The sequence below is a fragment of the Pecten maximus genome, chromosome 5 (assembly GCF_902652985.1).
Source record: "Pecten maximus chromosome 5, xPecMax1.1, whole genome shotgun sequence".
Classification (NCBI taxonomy): Eukaryota; Metazoa; Mollusca; class Bivalvia; order Pectinida; family Pectinidae; genus Pecten; species Pecten maximus.
In genome coordinates this window covers 22,028,913-22,049,730 of record NC_047019.1, presented here as the reverse complement: position 1 = coordinate 22,049,730, position 20,818 = coordinate 22,028,913, and the positions used below count along the sequence as shown (strand labels likewise).

Sequence of the window (20,818 nt, the reverse complement as noted above, 5' to 3'; positions counted from 1 at the left end):
TTTCACATTTTTCACAAATTCTGCACTCAAATCATACCATTGAGCAATTCTAGAGAATTTAGAGAATGAAAAAAAAATATGTGAAAATTACATTTCTTACCTGGGAACAAACCCCAACTTGAATAGATAAAGCATGCTTTATACACTGGATCTTACCTGACCAGGAGTAGGTGATGGTGCAATTGGTTTAGATTGTACCACGGAGAAGGAAGAGTCATCAACAAACTTGGCAGGTGGTGTTGAGGACGCAGCTTTGTTCTCTGCTGGCGTGATTTGTACTGGTACAGAACTCTGAGTCGACGTTATAGCACCACTGCCAACACAAAGATCACAATTAGATGATAAGCTAAACATCATCAAAACAGGTACTTAAATACTCTGTGAGGATTCATCAATAACATTTTTGTGTTAATTCATGATGTATACCTTGTAGGTACTCCCTATGTGTTAATTACAAAGACTATATCTCACCTAAAGGCATCCATCACAGAAAACTGACTAGATGGGGCATCCTCTTTTAAAATTTCTACATAATCTTTGGGGAACCAGCCTGTTTTGCCATTCTTTTCCCCTCCCATCCATCCTGGCTCTGCACCACTCTGATCTTCTGGCACCTGAAACAATGGACAGAGGCTACAGAATAACCCTCACTGGCTGAAAAGTTAACAAATGTGATCACAGAAATCAGCTAATACTTCTAAATAAATAAATATTTTCATCAGATTATCTTTCAAATGTTCTTAATTCTAATTTAAGTGAACCCTTCATTGACTTTAAATAAAGATTAATATAGGTAGTCAATCATAAACATTTGAAAACTGAAAAGTAACTTAAATATTTTACCATGATAATTTCACCAGGCGTTAACCCTAATTCATCTTGGTTCCGGGCATCAAACTGGTACAAGACTTTGTATTTGGTTTTCTTGGCATCAGTGGATACTGCTTTTGGAACCAAAAAATTGTTTCCATTAGAATTTTTATTATTATAATTTCTATTCAATACTTCTCACAAAAAATAATCAGTGATACATAATTTGGTTAACAACAAATTTCTGTTTTTTTATCATTATTATTTCTATTCAATACTTCTCATAAAAAATAATCAGTAATGCGTAATTTGGTTACCAACAAATTTCTGTGACAAACTGTTTAGTACAACATTAACTAATTCAGGAACACTGTAAAGCCTTCAGATCAATACATATTTTGGCTTAAACTTAATTTGCAAGGATACTCACTTCGACTGAAGTTGCTGGACATTTACTAAACCAAGCTAACAGAAATATGTCCATCTTTAATTCAAAATTACAAAGCCTTTTAAATCAAATCACCATTAAACATGATCTGATATTTGAACAAATCAGAAAATTAAACTGTTCATAATTGACAAGACAGGGGAGATAATAACAACTTACTGTTTGACTGACTAGAAAAGGCTGATGCCCATATGTCTTGTTTGTTCTCTGCAGCTTTTAAATTCTCTGAGCTGAATGCACTACTCCATATATCATCCTGATTACTTTCTGTTGTTTTGTTTTCATTGCCAAAAGCAAACCAGGAACTTCCGTCACTTGTTGTTGCAGGTTCTGTAAACATATGATAACAGTGTTCAGATTAAATGTTCTTTTAGAAATCAGAGAGAAATTACAGCCCTATCACTTTTACTGTTCATTTTCAATCATTAATACATGTACATGTAATATAAAAACGCAGATCAGTGCTTTGCTTTCAGGAAAATGTCAAAAATACATCAAAATGAAATAATGTGGAACAGAAATTATATAACAACACCATCATAACCATTTACAAAATCTGAAGTAACAGATACTTACTTTCCTTCTTTTCACTTTCCTCCCTGCAAAATAGAAATGGAGATGTTCAGCACTATCATATCATTTGTCCAATTTACAATGAAACAGCTTGATACCGTTCATTATTCACACAAATAATCTTTTCAGGTAAAGATATAAAGGTGGCAAAATGTGACAAAATATATGATGTATTGTAATGCCAGGCCGAGTCAGGTGGTGTGGTCATTTAAAATGCTACTATACTGTTGGTGGTAAATAACTGAACATTTTTATTGTCCGATCAGATAACTCTTTAATATGTAGTGATTTTTATTTTACAACTATGATGAATAAAGAGATTTACTTTTACCTCAAATATTGTGAAAATGACAATACAATGTACTGTACTACCAAAAGAAACTTGGGCATCATGGGTATACATACTGTAGGACTCATAAAACAGAAAAAACATTTTCCATCTTACCTCAATCTCTGGGCCTCTAGTTCTTTACGTAATTTATCTTGTTTTAATTTACTGGCATTGTCTGCCTCTGATTTACTTTTCTGTTGATTTGAGGCCTGCTGTGTCTGAAGTGTAATCAATTCATTCTGGAGATCTTTCAGCTTGGTATTTAGTTCCTGAAAGAAAAGATACAGCAAAGAATGATTATGTTCTTTTAATATCATGACATTCTGGAATTTTGTATAAGGAACTAATAAATTAGCCTACAAAATAAAGTTAAAGTAAGCATCAAAGGCCAAGATGTATGTCACTGACAACCTTATAAATAAGATACATTAAACAAATTTGTATATCCCTGTAAGGCCTAGATCTTAGTCACAGTCTACCATCTAAACAAGAGATAAACCATATATTACGCCTACTGTAGATCTATTGTCTACCATCTAAACAAGAGATAAACCATATATTACGCCTACTGTAGATCTATTGTCTACCATCTAAACAAGAGATAAACCATATATTACGCCTACTGTAGATCTATTGTCTACCATCTAAACAAGAGATAAACCATATATTACGCCTACTGTAGATCTATTGTCTACCATCTAAACAAGAGATAAACCATATTTTACGCCTACTGTAGATCTATTGTCTACCATCTAAACAAGAGACAAACCATATATTACACCTACCGTAGATCTATTGTCTACCATCTAAACAAGAGATAAACCATATATTACGCCTACTGTAGATCTATTGTCTACCATCTAAACAAGAGATAAACCATATTTTACGCCTACCGTAGATCTATTGTCTACCATCTAAACAAGAGACAAACCATATATTACACCTACCGTAGATCTATTGTCTACCATCTAAACAAGAGATAAACCATATTTTACGCCTACTGTAGATCTATTGTCTACCATCTAAACAAGAGACAAACCATATATTATGCCTACTGTAGATCTATTGTCTACCATCTAAACAAGAGACAAACCATATTTTACGCCTACTGTAGATCTATTGTCTACCATCTAAACAAGAGATAAACCATATTTTACGCCTACTGTAGATCTATTGTCTACCATCTAAACAAGAGACAAACCATATATTATGCCTACTGTAGATCTATTGTCTACCATCTAAACAAGAGATAAACCATATATTACACCTACTGTAGATCTATTGTCTACCATCTAAACAAGAGATAAACCATATATTACACCTACCATAGATTTATTCATTCTACCATCTAAACAAGAGATAAACCATATATTACGCCTACTGTAGATCTATTGTCTACCATCTAAACAAGAGATAAACCATGTACCATATACTACCTCTAGATCTAAGTCACATGGCTACCATCTAAACAAGAGATATATCATGTACCATATATAACCTCTAGATCTAAGTCACATGGCTACCATCTAAACAAGAGATATATCATGTACCATATATAACCTTTAGATCTAAGTCACATGGCTACCATCTAAACAAGAGATATATCATGTACCATATATTCCCTTTAGATCTAAATCACATGGCTACCATCTAAACAAGAGATATATCATGTATTGAGCCTAGATGTAAGTCAGACTAACACCTTAACGAGAAATATTCCGTATAAAGCCTGGATCAAAGCCACTGACAACCATTTACAAGCAGTCATTATCCTCAATAAGTATACTGACACAGACAACCATTTACAATCAGTCATTATCATCAATAAGTATACTGACACTGACAACCATTTACAATCAGTCATTATCATCAATAAGTATACTGACACTGACAACCATTTACAATCAGTCATTATCCTCAATAAGTATACTGACACTGACAACCATTTACAAGCAGTCATTATCATCAATAAGTATACTGACACTGACAACCATTTACAATCAGTCATTATCCTCAATAAGTATACTGACACTGACAACCATTTACAATCAGTCATTATCATCAATAAGTGTACTGACACTGACAACCATTTACTATCAGTCATTATCATCAATAAGTATACTGACACTGACAACCATTTACAATCAGTCATTATCATCAATAAGTATACTGACACTGACAACCATTTACAATCAGTCATTATCATCAATAAGTATACTGACACTGACAACCATTTACTATCAGTCATTATCATCAATAAGTATACTGACACTGACAACCATTTACAATCAGTCATTATCATCAATAAGTATACTGACACTGACAACCATTTACAATCAGTCATTATCATCAATAAGTATACTGACACTGACAACCATTTACAATCAGTCATTATCATCAATAAGTATACTGACACTGACAACCATTTACAAGCAGTCATTATCATCAATAAGTATACTGACACTGACAACCATTTACAATCAGTCATTATCATCAATAAGTATACTGACACTGACAACCATTTACAATCAGTCATTATCATCAATAAGTATACTGACACTGACAACCATTTACAATCAGTCATTATCATCAATAAGTATACTGACACTGACAACCATTTACAATCAGTCATTATCACCAATAAGTATACTGACACTGACAACCATTTACAATCTTTCATTATCATCAATAAGTATACTGACACTGACAACCATTTACAATCAGTCATTATCGTCAATAGGTATACTGACACTGACAACCATTTACAATCAGTCATTATCATCAATAAGTATACTGACACTGACAACCATTTACAATCAGTCATTATCATCAATAAGTATACTGACACTGACAACCATTTACAATCAGTCATTATCATCAATAAGTATACTGACACTGACAACCATTTACAATCAGTCATTATCATCAATAAGTATACTGACACTGACAACCATTTACAATCAGTCATTATCATCAATAAGTATACTGACACTGACAACCATTTACAATCAGTCATTATCATCAATAAGTATACTGACACTGAGATCAGAGTTGTTGTTATCTATCTCTTGAAGTTGGCATTCTGTGTCCCTCTCTATCTGTTCCAGGTCTTTCTTCATCTTCTGTATGGTTGTTTTCTTCAGTTCCACACTGTGTAATACTGTTCGGTGAGTTTCCGCTGTTAATGATAGAGATATTTGTACAATCTGAAGAAACAATCTATTATTTTTCAAAATAATGATTAAGTTTTTAGCACACCATAAAGTAATGGATAGAAAGGTAAGATGCCTACATAGAGGACGGACACTTACACAGAGGGTTGCTCTGGACAGTTGTCTGCATCTGAATATGTAACTGTTCCCTCTCTTGCTGAACACGTTGGTAATTCTGGTTAAGTAGCTGTAACACAAACATAAACACATAATATATTTTGTGTGTCTCAAGAAAAACATGACTTCAATAAATGTTTACTAATTAAAACATATTTCAAAATGAAGAAACTAATATATTTATACTTACAATTTTGTTGCTTCATATCAGAACAAATCTCCCCAAACAAAATTACTATTTCAATACCTACTGTATATAAACACCTTTTTATTCTTTAAAAATATTTTGCTTGTGAATATATCTGGCCAGTATTTTCCACCCTTTGATATATTTAAGTTTTATATTAAATGCCAATCAATAATTTAGGAATCCTTTTACATAATACCAATCCTGGAAAAGGTTACCACGTAAAGAACAGTACTGTGAATTCTCACAAGTGTCTCCAGCTGTACCAGATTGTTATTATATTTCACATACACAACAATTGATGAAATTCTAAAAAGTGAAATATTTAGCAAGGTAAGCCCAAAGATGAACATTACAATTACTATTTACCAAAGTATTACATTGTATAACAGAAACAATGAGAAGTAGATTTACCTGTAGTTCATTTTGTAGCTGGTCTATTTCGGACATTTTGGTATCTCTTTTGCCTCGCATAGACTCTATACTTCCTGTGAAATCTGTCACTCCATTACGAACTTGAGAGATTTTCTGTGTTATTTCTGTCTTTCTCCCTTCCTGAAATTTAGAACTTTATTTTTAGTAAAGGTTTAATATAGTTTAGGGGTTTAAAAATAAGACAACATCACATGATTACACAAACTATAAAAAAAAATACACAAAAAGTAATACCACACAACAAATTTCCATCTAAAAGAACAGAATTTCTGTTCATTTTAAAACAAGTACTTACCTGTGATTCCAGCTCACACTTCAGGTTACTTGAGCGAGACTTAAGGTTCCCCAACTGCTCATATTCTCTACGTTTCTCTGCTAGTAGCTGTTCTTTCCTCTGTCGTTCCCATTCCATCTGCCTCTGACGCTCTAACTCACGTCTAGCAGCCTATGAACAAGTACAGTAAAATCCTGTGTATCTAACTCACGTCTAGCAGCCTATGAACAAGTACAGTAAAATCCTGTGTATCTAACTCATGCAGGGTTTTCAATAAAAATATTTGTAAAAGGCTACAAATGAATAGTAACAGGTATACATGTATCTGAGGATTACGATAATATGTTTTTAGACATTTTTTTAAAAAGTGAATTAAGTCATTTGAACGGGCCAAAACACCATTCTAACCGGTCAATTTGGCCGGCGACCGGTTCTAAATGAAAACACTGCTCATGTCTAGCAGCCTATTAACGAGTACAGTAAAATCTTGTGTATCTAACTCACGTCTAGCAGCCTATTAACGAGTACAGTAAAATCTTTTGTATCTAACTCATGTCTAGCAGCCTATTAACAAGTACGGTAAAATTCTGTGTATCTAACTCATGTCAAGCAGCCTATTAAGTACAGTAAAATCTTTTGTATCTAACTCATGTCTAGCAGCCTATTAACAAGTACGGTAAAATTCTGTGTATCTAACTCATGTCTAGCAGCCTATTAACGAGTACAGTAAAATCTTTTGTATCTAACTCATGTCTAGCAGCCTATTAACGAGTACAGTAAAATCTTGTGTATCTAACTCACGTCTAGCAGTCTATTAACGAGTACAGTAAAATCTTGTGTATATAACTCACGTCGAACAGCCTATTAACGAGTACAGTAAAATCTTGTGTATATAACTCACATCTAGTAGCCTATTAACGAGTACAGTAAAATCCTGTGCATTTAACTCAAGTCGAGGAGCTTATTGACGATTACAGTAAAATCCTGTAGACTGCCATCATTTTCCCAGTAAAAATTCCAGATTATGAAGGAATTTAAAAGAAAATTAACCCCATTGTTTAGAAGCATGAGACATATGCTATAGCCAATAATTGTTACAAAGAGTTTTATTATTTATTCAGACAAGGGTTGTGAGAAGACAGCATAGCTCACCCAGTGGGTTAAAATTTAGCTAGTTTTTCAAAAGTAGGTGAAAGGTCATGGTCAAGGTCAGCAGGTTTCCTGATGTAGTATCAATAGAAAGGTCTGGTGACAAGGAACACACATGTCAAATATAAAAGCCTATCTTGTACACTTAATTTACCATGGCCAAGGATTAAGTTTTTATAAGTAGATCAAAGATCAGTCAGGGTCAGTCAGCAGGTCCACAAATTTAGCACCGATGGAAAGGCCTTGTCACATGGAACATACATGAGAAATACCAAAGCTGTATCCTCATTAGTACTGACACAAAACTTTTATAAGAAAATTTTAACCTAGCTGTCTACAGGCCCCTAGGCCAATGCCCGTGGTTATAGCAATAGCTCCCCTGGACTTCGTCCCAGCGAGCTAAAAACAAATATATGACTGTTGTCCGACAGTTTTTTTGTTACCTCTCTTTGTTCCATTATTTTCTGACGCTGTTCTTCTCTTTCTCGTTCATTCTGTCTCTGTTTTTCCATTTGTTTCTCTAGTTCCATCTGTCGTTTCATTTCTTGTTCTTGCCTTCAAAATTTTACAAATTTATCAAGTAAACAAAAGGATTTATATATGGTGCTGCAACATACATTTCAGTTATTTTCGAGAGTATTATCATTAATTATTAAACTTAATGCTCTACAGTGATATACATCTGAGATTAATACAACTTCCAGAATCATTTGAAAGACGCATCAACTTCTAATCTTATCCTAGAAGTCTGCCTTACTTTTTCTATTCATATAATTTTATGATAATTTGTAACTTTTTTTCTTGAATTTGTGAATCAACATAAAGTTCATATCTGAACTCTACCTCGACCTCACCTGAAGTGAGCTAAGTGAGTTTGTTTCAACCACCATATAAAAATGACTACCTTTGTAACTTACCTAATGCGTTCCTTTTTCTCCTGCTCCTGTCTCTCCTTCTGCATGCGAGCCTCCTGTTCCCTCCTCATCTGGTCCTGTAGGGCTTGTCGCCGACGGTCCAGTTCTGCTTGACCCTTAGCAAAGTTTTCCTTTCGTCTGTCTTCAAATGTCACTAGCAATGACAGAAGTTGTCAGTAAGAAATTATTCCTGTCAGAAAGGTTTCTAATGCAATGCATCTCGAATCATCTTGTTGAAATGATACTCTATTGTTTCAAAAACTTCCAAACAGTCTAACAGAGTATCAAAATACCTGACAGTGTTCACTCGGGCCACACTCTGATGAGACACTTACTTTTTACATTTCTGAGTTATATTTATCATTGTGAATTAAATACAGATTAGAGAGTAATGAGACAATGATTTTTCATGTGCCTTATTAACCTTTTAGTGATAATAAAACTCCAGTAAATGTTACGGTGACTCACCTTGTGACAGGTCTTCCTCTGGTTCCTGGATTGTGTTATTATTGACCTGGGGCTGCAAAGGCTGAGGAGGTGGCATACCCATTGTCCCTAACAGGTCATCAAACGCATCCTTGGGTTTTCCTGATAGAGACATTAGACAATGAACAAACTGCTGATACCACCTAGCAGTATGTTTTATCAATCATATGAAATTAATTAAGTTTGCACACTGCAAGATAGTAAAAAAATATCTCTGTTTCCAAACATAATATTTCAATTTTGTTTGCAGATTTTCTGGTAATCCTAATTTTCAGTTGAACATGGAATCTGTGAAAACTTACCTGGGATAGGTTGATGTGCCTGGTTAACTTGTGGGGGACCAAAGCTGCCTGAGCGACCCTTGGTGGGTAGTAGCTCTGGAGGCAGTGTTGGAGGCAGCGCTACGCCCATCTTAACTAAGTCTATCAGGTGCATGGCTATACAAAACTCATCGCAGGTGAGCTTTCCATCCTTGTCTATATCTGAGAGACCCCTGTTAATCAAACAAATAATCAACTCCAAATCACAACTTGTGTTTAACTGAAAACCAGCAATAGCTCTAAACAAGATCTCAAAACTTATTCAACAAAAACTATGTAGATTCTATTTCTGTTGGTATTAAAATCTTTGTCTAAAGCTGTATAAGAGGATTAAACTATGAGGGTTATCATTATTTTAATGGCCATTTTCATTTTTATTTTTGTTTACCACATAACTGTCCTGTTCTATCATGTAATACGACTTTGCCCTGAATGTTGAATAACACTATTGTGACATCATCAATCTTATTTTATACATTAACATTATGGTAAGATCCAATAACTGTCAACCCTCTTGGGATCTGAAATGTTTGTGATAAATAGTATCCAATAAAACCATCTTTATCATATACACTTTAACTTTACTGGAATGTTTTATGGAACTGACCCTGATAAAAAGATACAGAGAGCTTGTTATATACTTCTGAGTTAATGATTTGTGATAGTACGTCTTTAATACCGATACTTACCAAACCTGGGCCAGGATTGGCTGTGGTATACCAGTCTGTAGAAAGATTGCCCTGGCCTCAACACCTAATGAACAGAACAACCAATATGTACCAAGCATATCAATCGTAAGTGTAAACAACATGTCCAATATGCATAATGTAAACCAAGTAAGTTGGAAGATCTTTTAACAAAGTTTGATGTTCAGACAGTCAAGACTGATATTAACTTTCAGGTTTTTTTTATTCCTTTCTTAAGAAGCAATACAAACCCTTAAGTGAAGAACAGTGTTTTTTATACTGGATCAATGACAAAAAAGTAATAAGTCTATTATCAAGTTTTCAATCACTTATGCTGGTATTTAATACAAATCCAAACAAATTAATTAGAAATTGTTTTTTGCCGATATGATTTTTTTTAAAACTAATAAACTTTCTAACCTGTAAGACTTCCTCGTTTGTTCCTGTCATTGGTATTAAACAGTTGAGTGTACTTGAGTCTACTTGGGTGGGGCATAGCAAAAGAACTCATTTGTCTGCAATAGAAAATCAGATTGTCAAATGTGCTGAGGAAATATCCATATCATGTCCACAATCTATGCTCTAGACTAAACAACAGCCATCTTTGATTAGAGAAATAGTTCATTTAGTAAAATAATAGTGTGTTAAGGTTTTGTTAAACAATATCTCCATGCTTATAGCTGTTTTAATGTTGCACTTGTTCACTGATTCAATCTGTGTGTTGACTTCACCAAACAAAACTGTTACTTTGATGATAGTACTTGGGACGTTTTTGTTTTAGGTTGTGTAGAAAAAAATACATTGTCATAAGAACACAGCAACTGCAAACTTTGACATTGAATAGATGAATAAGTTTAAGCAGTTAAGTTAATGAATTTAGTTACTTTACAAAAAACTCCAATTTCTAAATTAAATTGAAGTTTGATAAAAGATGTTTTTAGTAGTTAAATCAAATGAAAGGTACGTATGGGTTTACCTACTGATATCAGCTATTTAATTGAGCATTTGCCTATGTATCAATTTGTTATATTTTCATACATAAAATAAAAGATGCTTGATTGATGCTTTTAAGCAGTTACCAATATTATTTAAACACAATACATTATGTTAAAAGGACAGAAAACAAATAGATATGGTTTGAATTATGTATTTTATTTTACATACCCAACAGCCATTGGTTGTGGAGGATTTCCAGTGAAGGATCCAGCCCTAGGTTTACCATCCATTCCAGTTGGCATTCCCATCACTGATGGCAACAAATACAACAAAGATTGTAGTTATTTCTTGATTAAAAAGTTATCACACAAATCAGTCAACTTCCTGTTTTGAAACATTTCTCTGAAATCTGTTTTTAATCTGACAGAATTCACAGAAGGGACAAGGACAGGATTAAATCAGGATTCCACAGTAATATAGACATTCCATGGAAACAAATAATTGGGACATAAATATACCATAAAGGTTGTTAAAGTTCACTAAAGGAACTAGATCATATCATGTTCTGGTTTTGTATACTGTTTCAATTGTTGGCCGAATGGCAATTGTTTTTGGTTCTGTGGTGTTTTTTACAAAGAAAAATAATTGATGAATGTACCCTTATCATTTTCTAAACACAGATTGTATTAGTAATACTATTTCCTATCATGGTAGGATTCTTTGAATTATTATATTTGCCTAGTTAGTGAATAGTCAATTAACTTACTTCCAAATCCAGCTTGGGACATGGGTGGGGCCACTCCATTAGACATGACCGGCATTGTCATAGGACTGGCGACCATTGCTGTTGGGGCCATACTGCCAATAGCTGGCATAGCTGCTGCAATATATAAACAAACATATGTTGGCCTAATTGTGATTAAACAGTACATATTCTTTAAATCTAGAAAACTAGAATTTATGTGAAGAACAAGGGCCCGTTGGAGGGCCACAACATACACCCACCGCAATATTTGACACTTGGAAGGGGTTGTTTCATAGGTTGTAATGCTTTAAAATGAAGTATCATTGTTGGAAAGTTGGAAGGAGATATTGATACATATAAATGATGAGATGTATATATGTTGCAAATATGGGAAACCTTGGTTTAGACACAACAACACAACAAGGGCCCAATGGGCCCAAATCGCTCACCTGCAATGCAGTGATCTTTTCATATATGGATCCTGCAGTTATTTGAAAGCATGCTACAGGACCAATATAATGTCTCTCTGCACTTTGGCTTTTCACTAAAAGTCATTTAAAGATTTAAGCATACTTGATCGACGTGACCTTGAATGAAGGTTATTGAGAAGAAGTTGTTTAAAGATTTTAGCCTTTTTGACCCCTGTAACCTTGAATGAAGGTCAAGGTCATTCATTTGAACAAACTTGGTAGCCCTTTACCCCAGCATGCTACAGACCCAATATCAACTCTCTGGGACTCTTGGTTATTGAGAAGAAGTCGTTTAAAGATTTTAGCCTTTTTGACTCCTGTGACCTTGAATGAAAGTCAAGGTCATTCATTTGAACAAACTTGGTAGCCCTTCACCCCAGCATGCTACAGGCCAAATATTAGGTCTCTGGGACTCTTGGTTATTGAGAAGAAGTCGTTTAAAGATTTTAGCCTTTTTGACTCCTGTGACCTTGAATGAAAGTCAAGGTCATTCATTTGAACAAACTTGGTAGCTCTTTACCCCAGCATGCTACAGGCCAAATATTAGGTCTCTGGGACTGTTGGTTATCGAGAAGAAGTCGTTTAAAGATTTTAGCCTTTTTGGCCACTGTGACCTTGAATGAAGGTCAAGGCCATTCATTTGAACAAACTAGGTAGCCCTTCATCCCAGCATGCTACAGACCCAATATCAACTCCCTGGGACTGTTGGTTATTGAGAAGAAGTCGTTTGAAGATTTTAGCCTTTTTGACCCCTGTGACCTTGAATGAAGGTCAAGGTCATTCATTTGAACAAACTTGGTAGCCCTTCACCCCAGCATGCTACAGGCCAAATATTAGGTCTCTGGGACTCTTTGTTATTGAGAAGAAGTCATTTAAAGATTTTAGCCTTTTTGACCCCTGTGACCTTGAATGAAGGTCAAGGTCATTCATTTGAACAAACTTGGTAGCCCTTCACCCCAGCATGCTACAGGCCAAATATTAGGCCTCTGGGACTCTTGGTTATTGAGAAGAAGTCGTTTAAAGATTTTAGCCTTTTTGACTCCTGTGACCTTGAATGACAGTCAAGGTCATTCATTTGAACAAACTTGGTAGCCCTTCACCCGAGCATGCTACAGACCCAATATCAAGTCCCTGGGACTCTTGGTTATTGAGAAGAAGTCGTTTAAAGATTTTAGCCTTTTTGACTCCTGTGACCTTGAATGAAAGTCAAGGTCATTCATTTGAACAAACTTGGTAGCCCTTCACCCCAGCATGCTACAGACCCAATATCAAGTCCCTGGGACTTTTGGTTATTGAGAAGAAGTCGTTTAAAGATTTTAGCCTTTTTGACTCCTGTGACCTTGAATGAAGGTCAAGGTCATTCATTTGAATAAACTTGGTAGCCCTTCACCCCAGCATGCTACAGACCCAATATCAAGTCCCTGGGTCTTTTGGCTATTTAGAAGAAGTCGTCTAATTTTTTTTTAGCCTTTTTGACTCCTGTGACCTTGAATGAAAGTCAAGGTCATTCATTTGAACAAACTTGGTAGCCCTTTACCCCAGCATGCTACAGACCCAATATCAACTCCCTGGGACTGTTGGTTGTTGAGAAGAAGTCGTTTGAAGATTTTAGCCTTTTTGACTCCTGTGACCTTGAATGAAGGTCAAGGTCATTCATTTGAACAAACTTGGTAGCCCTTCACCCCAGCATGCTACAGGCCCAATATTAGGTCTCTAGGCCTTTTGGTTATTGAGAAGAAGTTGCTTGAATGGAAAGTTGACGCCGGACGGACGGCCGGACGGCCGGACGGACGGACGCCGCGCCACGGCATAAGCTCACTTGCCCTTCGGGCAGGTGAGCTAAAAATTAGTTCACATGTTTATATACAGAATATATACATTAAAAGAACCTCTTTGCAAAGAATAAAAAAAAAAAAGAGTAAAATTATCAAAGGAGAAAAACTCCACATATAAGGGGTAAGGGGCATGATTTTGGTATGCGACACTCCGGCTCATCAAGATGTATATTTGTGTTAAGTATGGAGAGCTCAACACCATATGTGCCCGAAGTAAAATCATCAAAGGGAAATCATCAAAGGGAAATAACTCCACAAATAAGGGGGTAAGGGGCATGATTTTGGTATGTAACACTCCGGCTCATCAAGATGTATATTTATGTCAAGTATGGAGAGCCTGGGTCGAGTAGTATTGGAGTTATGGTCCGGACAAGTAAAATCATCAAAGGGAAATAACTCTGCTAATACAGGGTAAAGGGGCATGATATTGGTATGCGACACTCCGGCTCATCAAGATGTATATTTGTGTTAAGTATGGAGCGCCTGGGTTGAGTAGTATTGGAGTTATGGTCCGGACACCATATGTGCTTGCCCGCCAACATGACAACATAATACGTCCCGTCTTTCGTCGGGCGTATAAAAAGTGATGAAAATTTATTAACGAGATCTCTAGCCTATTTAGCCTGAATCCAATCAAATTGAATGGTTACCTTGACCCATCACACCACTTGGCTTCGACCCCATCATCATTCCTGGGCCAGCTACGGACATGCCGCCAAAGGACCCTATCATAGGGGGTACTGGATCAGCCTTCAGTGAGGCTGGCAGAGACTTGGGTAGCTCATAGCCCTGTAGCTTCTTCTTGATCAAATGCATGGCAATAGAAAACTCCTTCTTGTCCATCTTGCCATCATTGTTCATATCAGCAAGTGTCCTACAATGATTCAGAACAAATTAATGAGTTTGCTTCAGATCAAGGATTTGACTTTTTATGAATATTTGCACCAATATATTCTGACAGCAGGGTAATTTTTGTAATGGTATTACTGGTTATTATATCAAAGATACACAAATCGAATCTGAGAGTTTTAGAAAAATAAGACAACACATCTAATAGTTTACAATGGGTAAAACTCATATCATACGACAGCAAAACAACTGTGTCTGAAATTAATGCTGAACACAATACTTTGTCTATTCTAGGAAAACATCTATGGATATGTGTACAATTTTTCCTATGGATATGTGTACAATTTATCTAATAAACTATTTATGAAAAGTGCACATTCTTTACTGCATGTTTTTTTGATAAGCTATTATTTACAGGTGTAACCAGGTACTCACCAGATCTGTCCCAGGATGACAGTGGGTAGACCTGACTGCATGAAAAAGCCTTTGGCCTGGTCACCTAGTACAGAAATAACAGTCAGAGGTTGGAATGTAACAGGAAAAGTTTAACAATTTTTGTAAATATTTTCATTCCTACATTCAAATCGTTAAATAGTTTTGGTACTACAAAGTTATTTGGTATAAATAAAATAATTCTGTACATAATTTTAATTTTTGATTTCATGCTGGAATATACAATTTAATTTATTCTACATACTGAAAAAGTTTGGACCTGGACATCGTACAGCAACCTCCATTGCTGAAGATATTACGGTGTGCTTACCTGTGACAAACCCATTAACTGGCCTTAGCTGGAAGAACTGGGAGTCATGCTTGGTCCGATCCTCTCCTGTGATCGTCCATGCAGCACCGCCTAGCATGGAAATACAATGATGTAAGACATTGACGGTTCACTTCAGAAGAACACGTACTGATAAACTTTAAACTGTTTCCTATTCATTTTTGAATTTCTACAGTACTTTAACTTCTTGTACTTGATTCAAGTTATTAGTTCTATGCTACAGGTATTTCCAAGTGTTACCCTGTGTATCTAACTCGGTGTCTATAATTTTTCAACAATGTTTGTCATAGCAACAGCATTAACATTAATTAATACAAATGGTACATCAAATACTTCTGTAATGGCAACTGTCTTAATCCTAGATTACAGTACCATATACTGTATTTTCTATTACTAGCATATACATTATCATTGCAGTATTCAATCAGCACAGGATGGCAAATGATGTAAACTAGATGCTGAGTGGGATTGAATTGTGCATGTTGTGTATATTGGTGATGTCTTAAAATATGAAAATAATCAATAAACAAGATATCCCAGAGGGATCTTGGCGCCCACCATTAAATGATCTTTATAGGTTCCATGTCAGATTGATCTTTTCTCTATTTTTCCCTTCCTCTTACTAATCTGTGTAAATTGAGAAACATCCCTTCAGTACTTTTCAAACAAGGGGAACTTATATATGAAATTTGAGATTTAGCGATAATGGCTGTCTGTCGACAATGTTTTCAGATTGGTCCAAAAATGCAATAAGACGGACTAACGGGAACCTACATATGAAATTTGAGAAAGATCCCTTCAGTACCTTCTGTAAAATAGCGATTACAAACTTTAGTTGCCAAATTTCAAGATGGCTGTCTGTTGGCCATGTTGTTATCTGACTGGTCCCAAAATGAAATATGCATAACTAGGGGCCAAGGGGAACCTACATATGAAATTTGAGAAAGATCCCTTCAGTACTTTCTAAGAAATAGCGATAATAAACTTCAATTGTCAAAATCCAAGATGGCTGCCTGTCAGCCATGTTGTTTTCCGATCTGTCCCAAAATGCAATATGCATAACTAAAGACCAAAGGGGGCCTACATATGAAATTTGAGAAAGATCCCTTCAGTACTTTCTGAGAAATAGCGATAACAAACTTCAATTGTCAAAATCCAAGATGGCTGCCTGGTGGCCATGTTATTTTCCGACTGGTCCCAAAATGCAATATGCATAACTAGGGACCATGGGCAACCGATATAGCAAATTTGAGAAAGATCCCTTCAGTACTTTCTCAGAAATAGCGATAACAAACTTCAATTGTCAAAATCCAAGATGGCTGCCTGTCGGCCATGTTGTTTTCCGATCTGTCCCAAAATGCAATATGCATAACTAGGGACCAAGGGGAACCTACATATGAAATTTGAGAAAGATCCCTTCAGTACTTTCTCAGAAATAGCGATAACAAGAATTGTTTACGGACGGACGGACCACGGACGCAAGGCGATTTGAATAGCCCACCATCTGATGATGGTGGGCTAAAAATACTGAAATTAATATATATTTATATATATATATATATACTTGAAACCAAATCACATCTGTGTATGGGCTTTAACTTCATATATTTACTAAAGAAACAACAGCTCAGTTTCTTTTCTTATCCTTTCTTAAACAAAGCAGTTAATAAAAGCTAGGTTTATACTTTATATAATTTCATTATTTGTAAAAATGATCAGAATACAATACAAACCTCCTGCTGCTGCCATTGTTTTACAAGTTGGTTGCACCCATCAGTTCTACAAAACATCAATGGTATACAGACATAGAATAGAGTATAACGATGATTTAAAATATATCAGTATAATTTCAGCAACAAAGTCCTGGAGTTTCAGACTACAAATTCCTCCACAACATACATACATGCATATATCCGTGTTACAAGTTTCCTTTCTGTCAGTAAAATTATTCACATTATAACATTCATCTTATATAATATTAACTTCCTTGTATAAAAATTCCAGAACAACCTGATCTCTTCTGCTGCATCAATTTATAATTTCTTCAACTATTTTGCATGAAACTGTTCTCTTCTGAAACCTACTTATGAGTATTTCCTGTGGTGTCCACATCATTTAAGTGGATTTCATTGATCTACATGTTACAGACAGTGACGATGACAGATGTAAAAGCTATACCAGTATGACATCTGATATTGAGATTGATTTCCATGTTTTGTCATTGTGAGGTAATGTGACACTTTTTGTATATGTATAAGCACTTTCCAAATCTTAAGTAATATGGTAGGTGTTGATTTAGAGTGTGAAATTCTGATCTCCAAAACTGGGTCTTCTCAATTGGACCCAAGTTGCTAACATGTTGAAGGTCCTTTTACATGTAAAATGAAATGTACATTTAGTCCAGACTTAGACAAAGAACATATCCTAAAACAAACCATATTAATTATTTTATTTAGCTTAATACTTAGATATCAAAATCTTAATCAGTGTATTTTTCAACGCATTTTATAACATTATAAAATAAAGAATTATTTCTTAATTAATACAATTGCAACAATTTACAGAAAAGGGTTTTGATGTTTGGCTCTTTATCTTTATGGCTTCACACATGGAAGTTGAACATAACAGGATATAACTAATTATAGAGTGTATCATCGATATCACAATTCATACAGCAGAGTTTGGCACATCTCTATACTGTATACAGATCATTATTGTTACATCAAACTGTACATCATTTTACCAGGGACTCGATAATAATCTTTACTAAAAATTTCCTGTTGCTGTGAAAAAGGCTTTAAGCCTACACCAAATAAAGCTGCACTTGACACATATATGTGAATATGTAGATAAGAACTACTTCAAATGTGCAAGTCATTAGAGTGAGTAAACTATATACGCTATCCTGTGACAGTGTGGGTTAACCTTAAGCCTTCTATAATCATAAACATAAAGCACCTCTTATTTTACTGATTAGTTTGTATCTCTAATGAATTTTTTTTGTACTAACAGAATCTATGATAACTCCATATAAATAATGTTCACGGGAAAACCTCAAAGACAAGATTTTTGTTACCACAGTATCTAAACCAAGTACCACACCTCTTACGTGTACATTTTATACATGTACTCAAATTAAATTTAAGTGCTGCGATTTTCCAGTTGGTATTACAACTAAATGTACTTCTCTTGTTAGGAATCTTGTAATGTTTAAATGACACAGCCATTTTTAATGTGTGAGCCCATAAGCTACATTATCAAAATTTCTAACCCTGCAAGGTAATTATTAATGTCAAGATTTGATTATCACCTCAATTATATATTTCATACACATTGCAATGTGCGAACCAATGCTTGTCATGTACATGAAAGTAAATATCTCAGTGGACAATAGAAACAAGAGTTTAACTTGTTTTTTGATATGCATATTTTGCAAATACATGTAGTTAATTAATTTAGAGTATGCATCTATTCAGGAATGAACCAAGCTTGATGAGGTATATACGAAGGTAATTATGAGGAAGTTAAGGTGTCAAACAGGAATTGAGAATCATCGTTATTGCTGAATCATCTAAAATGCTTGAAGTAGCTTAGACAAGAAATTTTCAAACTTGAAAGCCATGCAATGTAGCCTCCACTAGGGTTCGAACCATGGACCACTGGCTTTCGGTATCACTGTTAGCTATATATATAGTCTTCTGCTCAACTGATCAAAATAATATTAAGTTCTGTTTAGCTAGCTGATTGAGTGACTGGTAAATTGCTGTTAGTATTTACAAGGTAACACATACACAGCTAAAGGTCTCTTGCCATTTTTTGTTTGTTCTGATGACAACAGTGTGTACACACAGTTTAGATATTATCTATCCTATTTATACAGTCCAATCACTAATTCACACCAAGTTAATAATACTTAAAAGAGGTAATAACAAAACACCTTTAACACTTTAATCTGACATGGGAAGATAGAAGTCAATGTCATAAGTTTCTTGTCATATAATTCTTTAACATTGTTGTCAGTACAACCAATGGAGCTAATGAGAAATATTTTTAGCAGAGTGTTTAATTGTGGCAAGTAGATTGATTTACACAGGTTAAATTTACATATAACATTATTTTTTCCCTAAAGGTATGATGATAAAGCTGACAAGTCTAAAACTAGAAAATGTCTGTAAGACATAAATGCCCTCCATGCCCAAGAACCCCATCAGTTCCTGAGACTATCTATCTATACTACATTGTATCGGGTTGGGACAGGACAGGCATGGGTAACACTATAAGCTCCCCCCCCCCCCCCCCCCCCCCTCCAGTTCATTGCGGGGGGACAAAAAAATATTTCTGTTGTTAATCATCATGTAAACAATATTTTTTATGTATACAGTATTATGCTCTTAACTGGCCAAGGTCACATCAAACATCCATCTTACATAAGCCTGTCAGTAAATTGGTATTGTGAGCTGACGAGTATTCACAAGATGGACCGTGTTGACCGAGTATCGTGCCAGATGAAATTCCTATGTCAAGGCCTGGGCCACTTATTGAGCATCTGCTTTTGGTGAGATTTTGAGCTTATGGAACTGAAACAAGTTTCTGACGGTAGCGGGGAAATGAGTAGTGCCTCCATTGGGAAATGGAACCTACCATCCTTGTTTTGCCTGTCGGCTTCGTTCTACCAGATTCATTATAAGCTGAAGGGAAATTTCCCACTAGCAATAACCTAGAGGGCAACTGTATATAGTATTTACAATTCAAACCTTCCATACTGACAATAAACGATGGTATCAGTCTTTAACTTCACCGTAAATAAGTCCAATATACGAATTGTGCAACATAAGTAACTGTTCAATTCAAAGTGAAAGACATGACGAAAATAAAAATACAGCTGTAGTAAATAGAATCCAGCACTTAACATAATATCAAAAATGTATCTATTGAAGAAATTTATCACATGCAAACTTTAAAATAACTCTCATAAGCCAATGTATTGAATCACTTTAAGTAGACAGAAGTCGACATAATTTTACCTATGCAATCATGGCACCGGCCAAAAAATCCGTATGCCAACTTTAGACAAATTGCAAAGATCAAGTACCGTTTTCGTATCAAATCCTATGCATAATTAAATTATGGACAAGTTCTCGGATTGTGTCTTCTGTCTCTTATCTCCAAGGTCAGATATAGTCTGCAGTTACTCAAAAATTATGAAAATTTATCTTCAGCAGTCACCACCCCAGCTTTACCGGAAATGACATGAACTATG

General features: G+C 35.2%; 1 protein-coding gene across 1 annotated transcript in view; it reads right to left on the bottom strand.

Annotated features, from left to right (window-relative positions):
* Positions 1 to 20,792, bottom strand: part of LOC117327513 (intersectin-1-like) — a 61,837-nt gene extending 41,045 nt beyond the window's left edge. The window contains 23 exon segments of the mRNA XM_033884544.1: positions 157 to 313; positions 472 to 614; positions 844 to 944; positions 1,418 to 1,588; positions 1,835 to 1,857; positions 2,277 to 2,431; positions 5,201 to 5,340; positions 5,474 to 5,561; positions 6,093 to 6,233; positions 6,409 to 6,558; positions 7,980 to 8,091; positions 8,454 to 8,604; positions 8,919 to 9,038; positions 9,239 to 9,429; positions 9,946 to 10,009; positions 10,363 to 10,457; positions 11,107 to 11,188; positions 11,645 to 11,758; positions 14,579 to 14,802; positions 15,213 to 15,276; positions 15,541 to 15,630; positions 17,292 to 17,337; positions 20,651 to 20,792. Coding sequence (XP_033740435.1) covers positions 157 to 313; positions 472 to 614; positions 844 to 944; positions 1,418 to 1,588; positions 1,835 to 1,857; positions 2,277 to 2,431; positions 5,201 to 5,340; positions 5,474 to 5,561; positions 6,093 to 6,233; positions 6,409 to 6,558; positions 7,980 to 8,091; positions 8,454 to 8,604; positions 8,919 to 9,038; positions 9,239 to 9,429; positions 9,946 to 10,009; positions 10,363 to 10,457; positions 11,107 to 11,188; positions 11,645 to 11,758; positions 14,579 to 14,802; positions 15,213 to 15,276; positions 15,541 to 15,630; positions 17,292 to 17,307 — 2,592 coding nt within the window. The 5' untranslated portion in view covers positions 17,308 to 17,337; positions 20,651 to 20,792.
* Between the last annotated feature and the right edge of the window lie 26 nt (positions 20,793 to 20,818).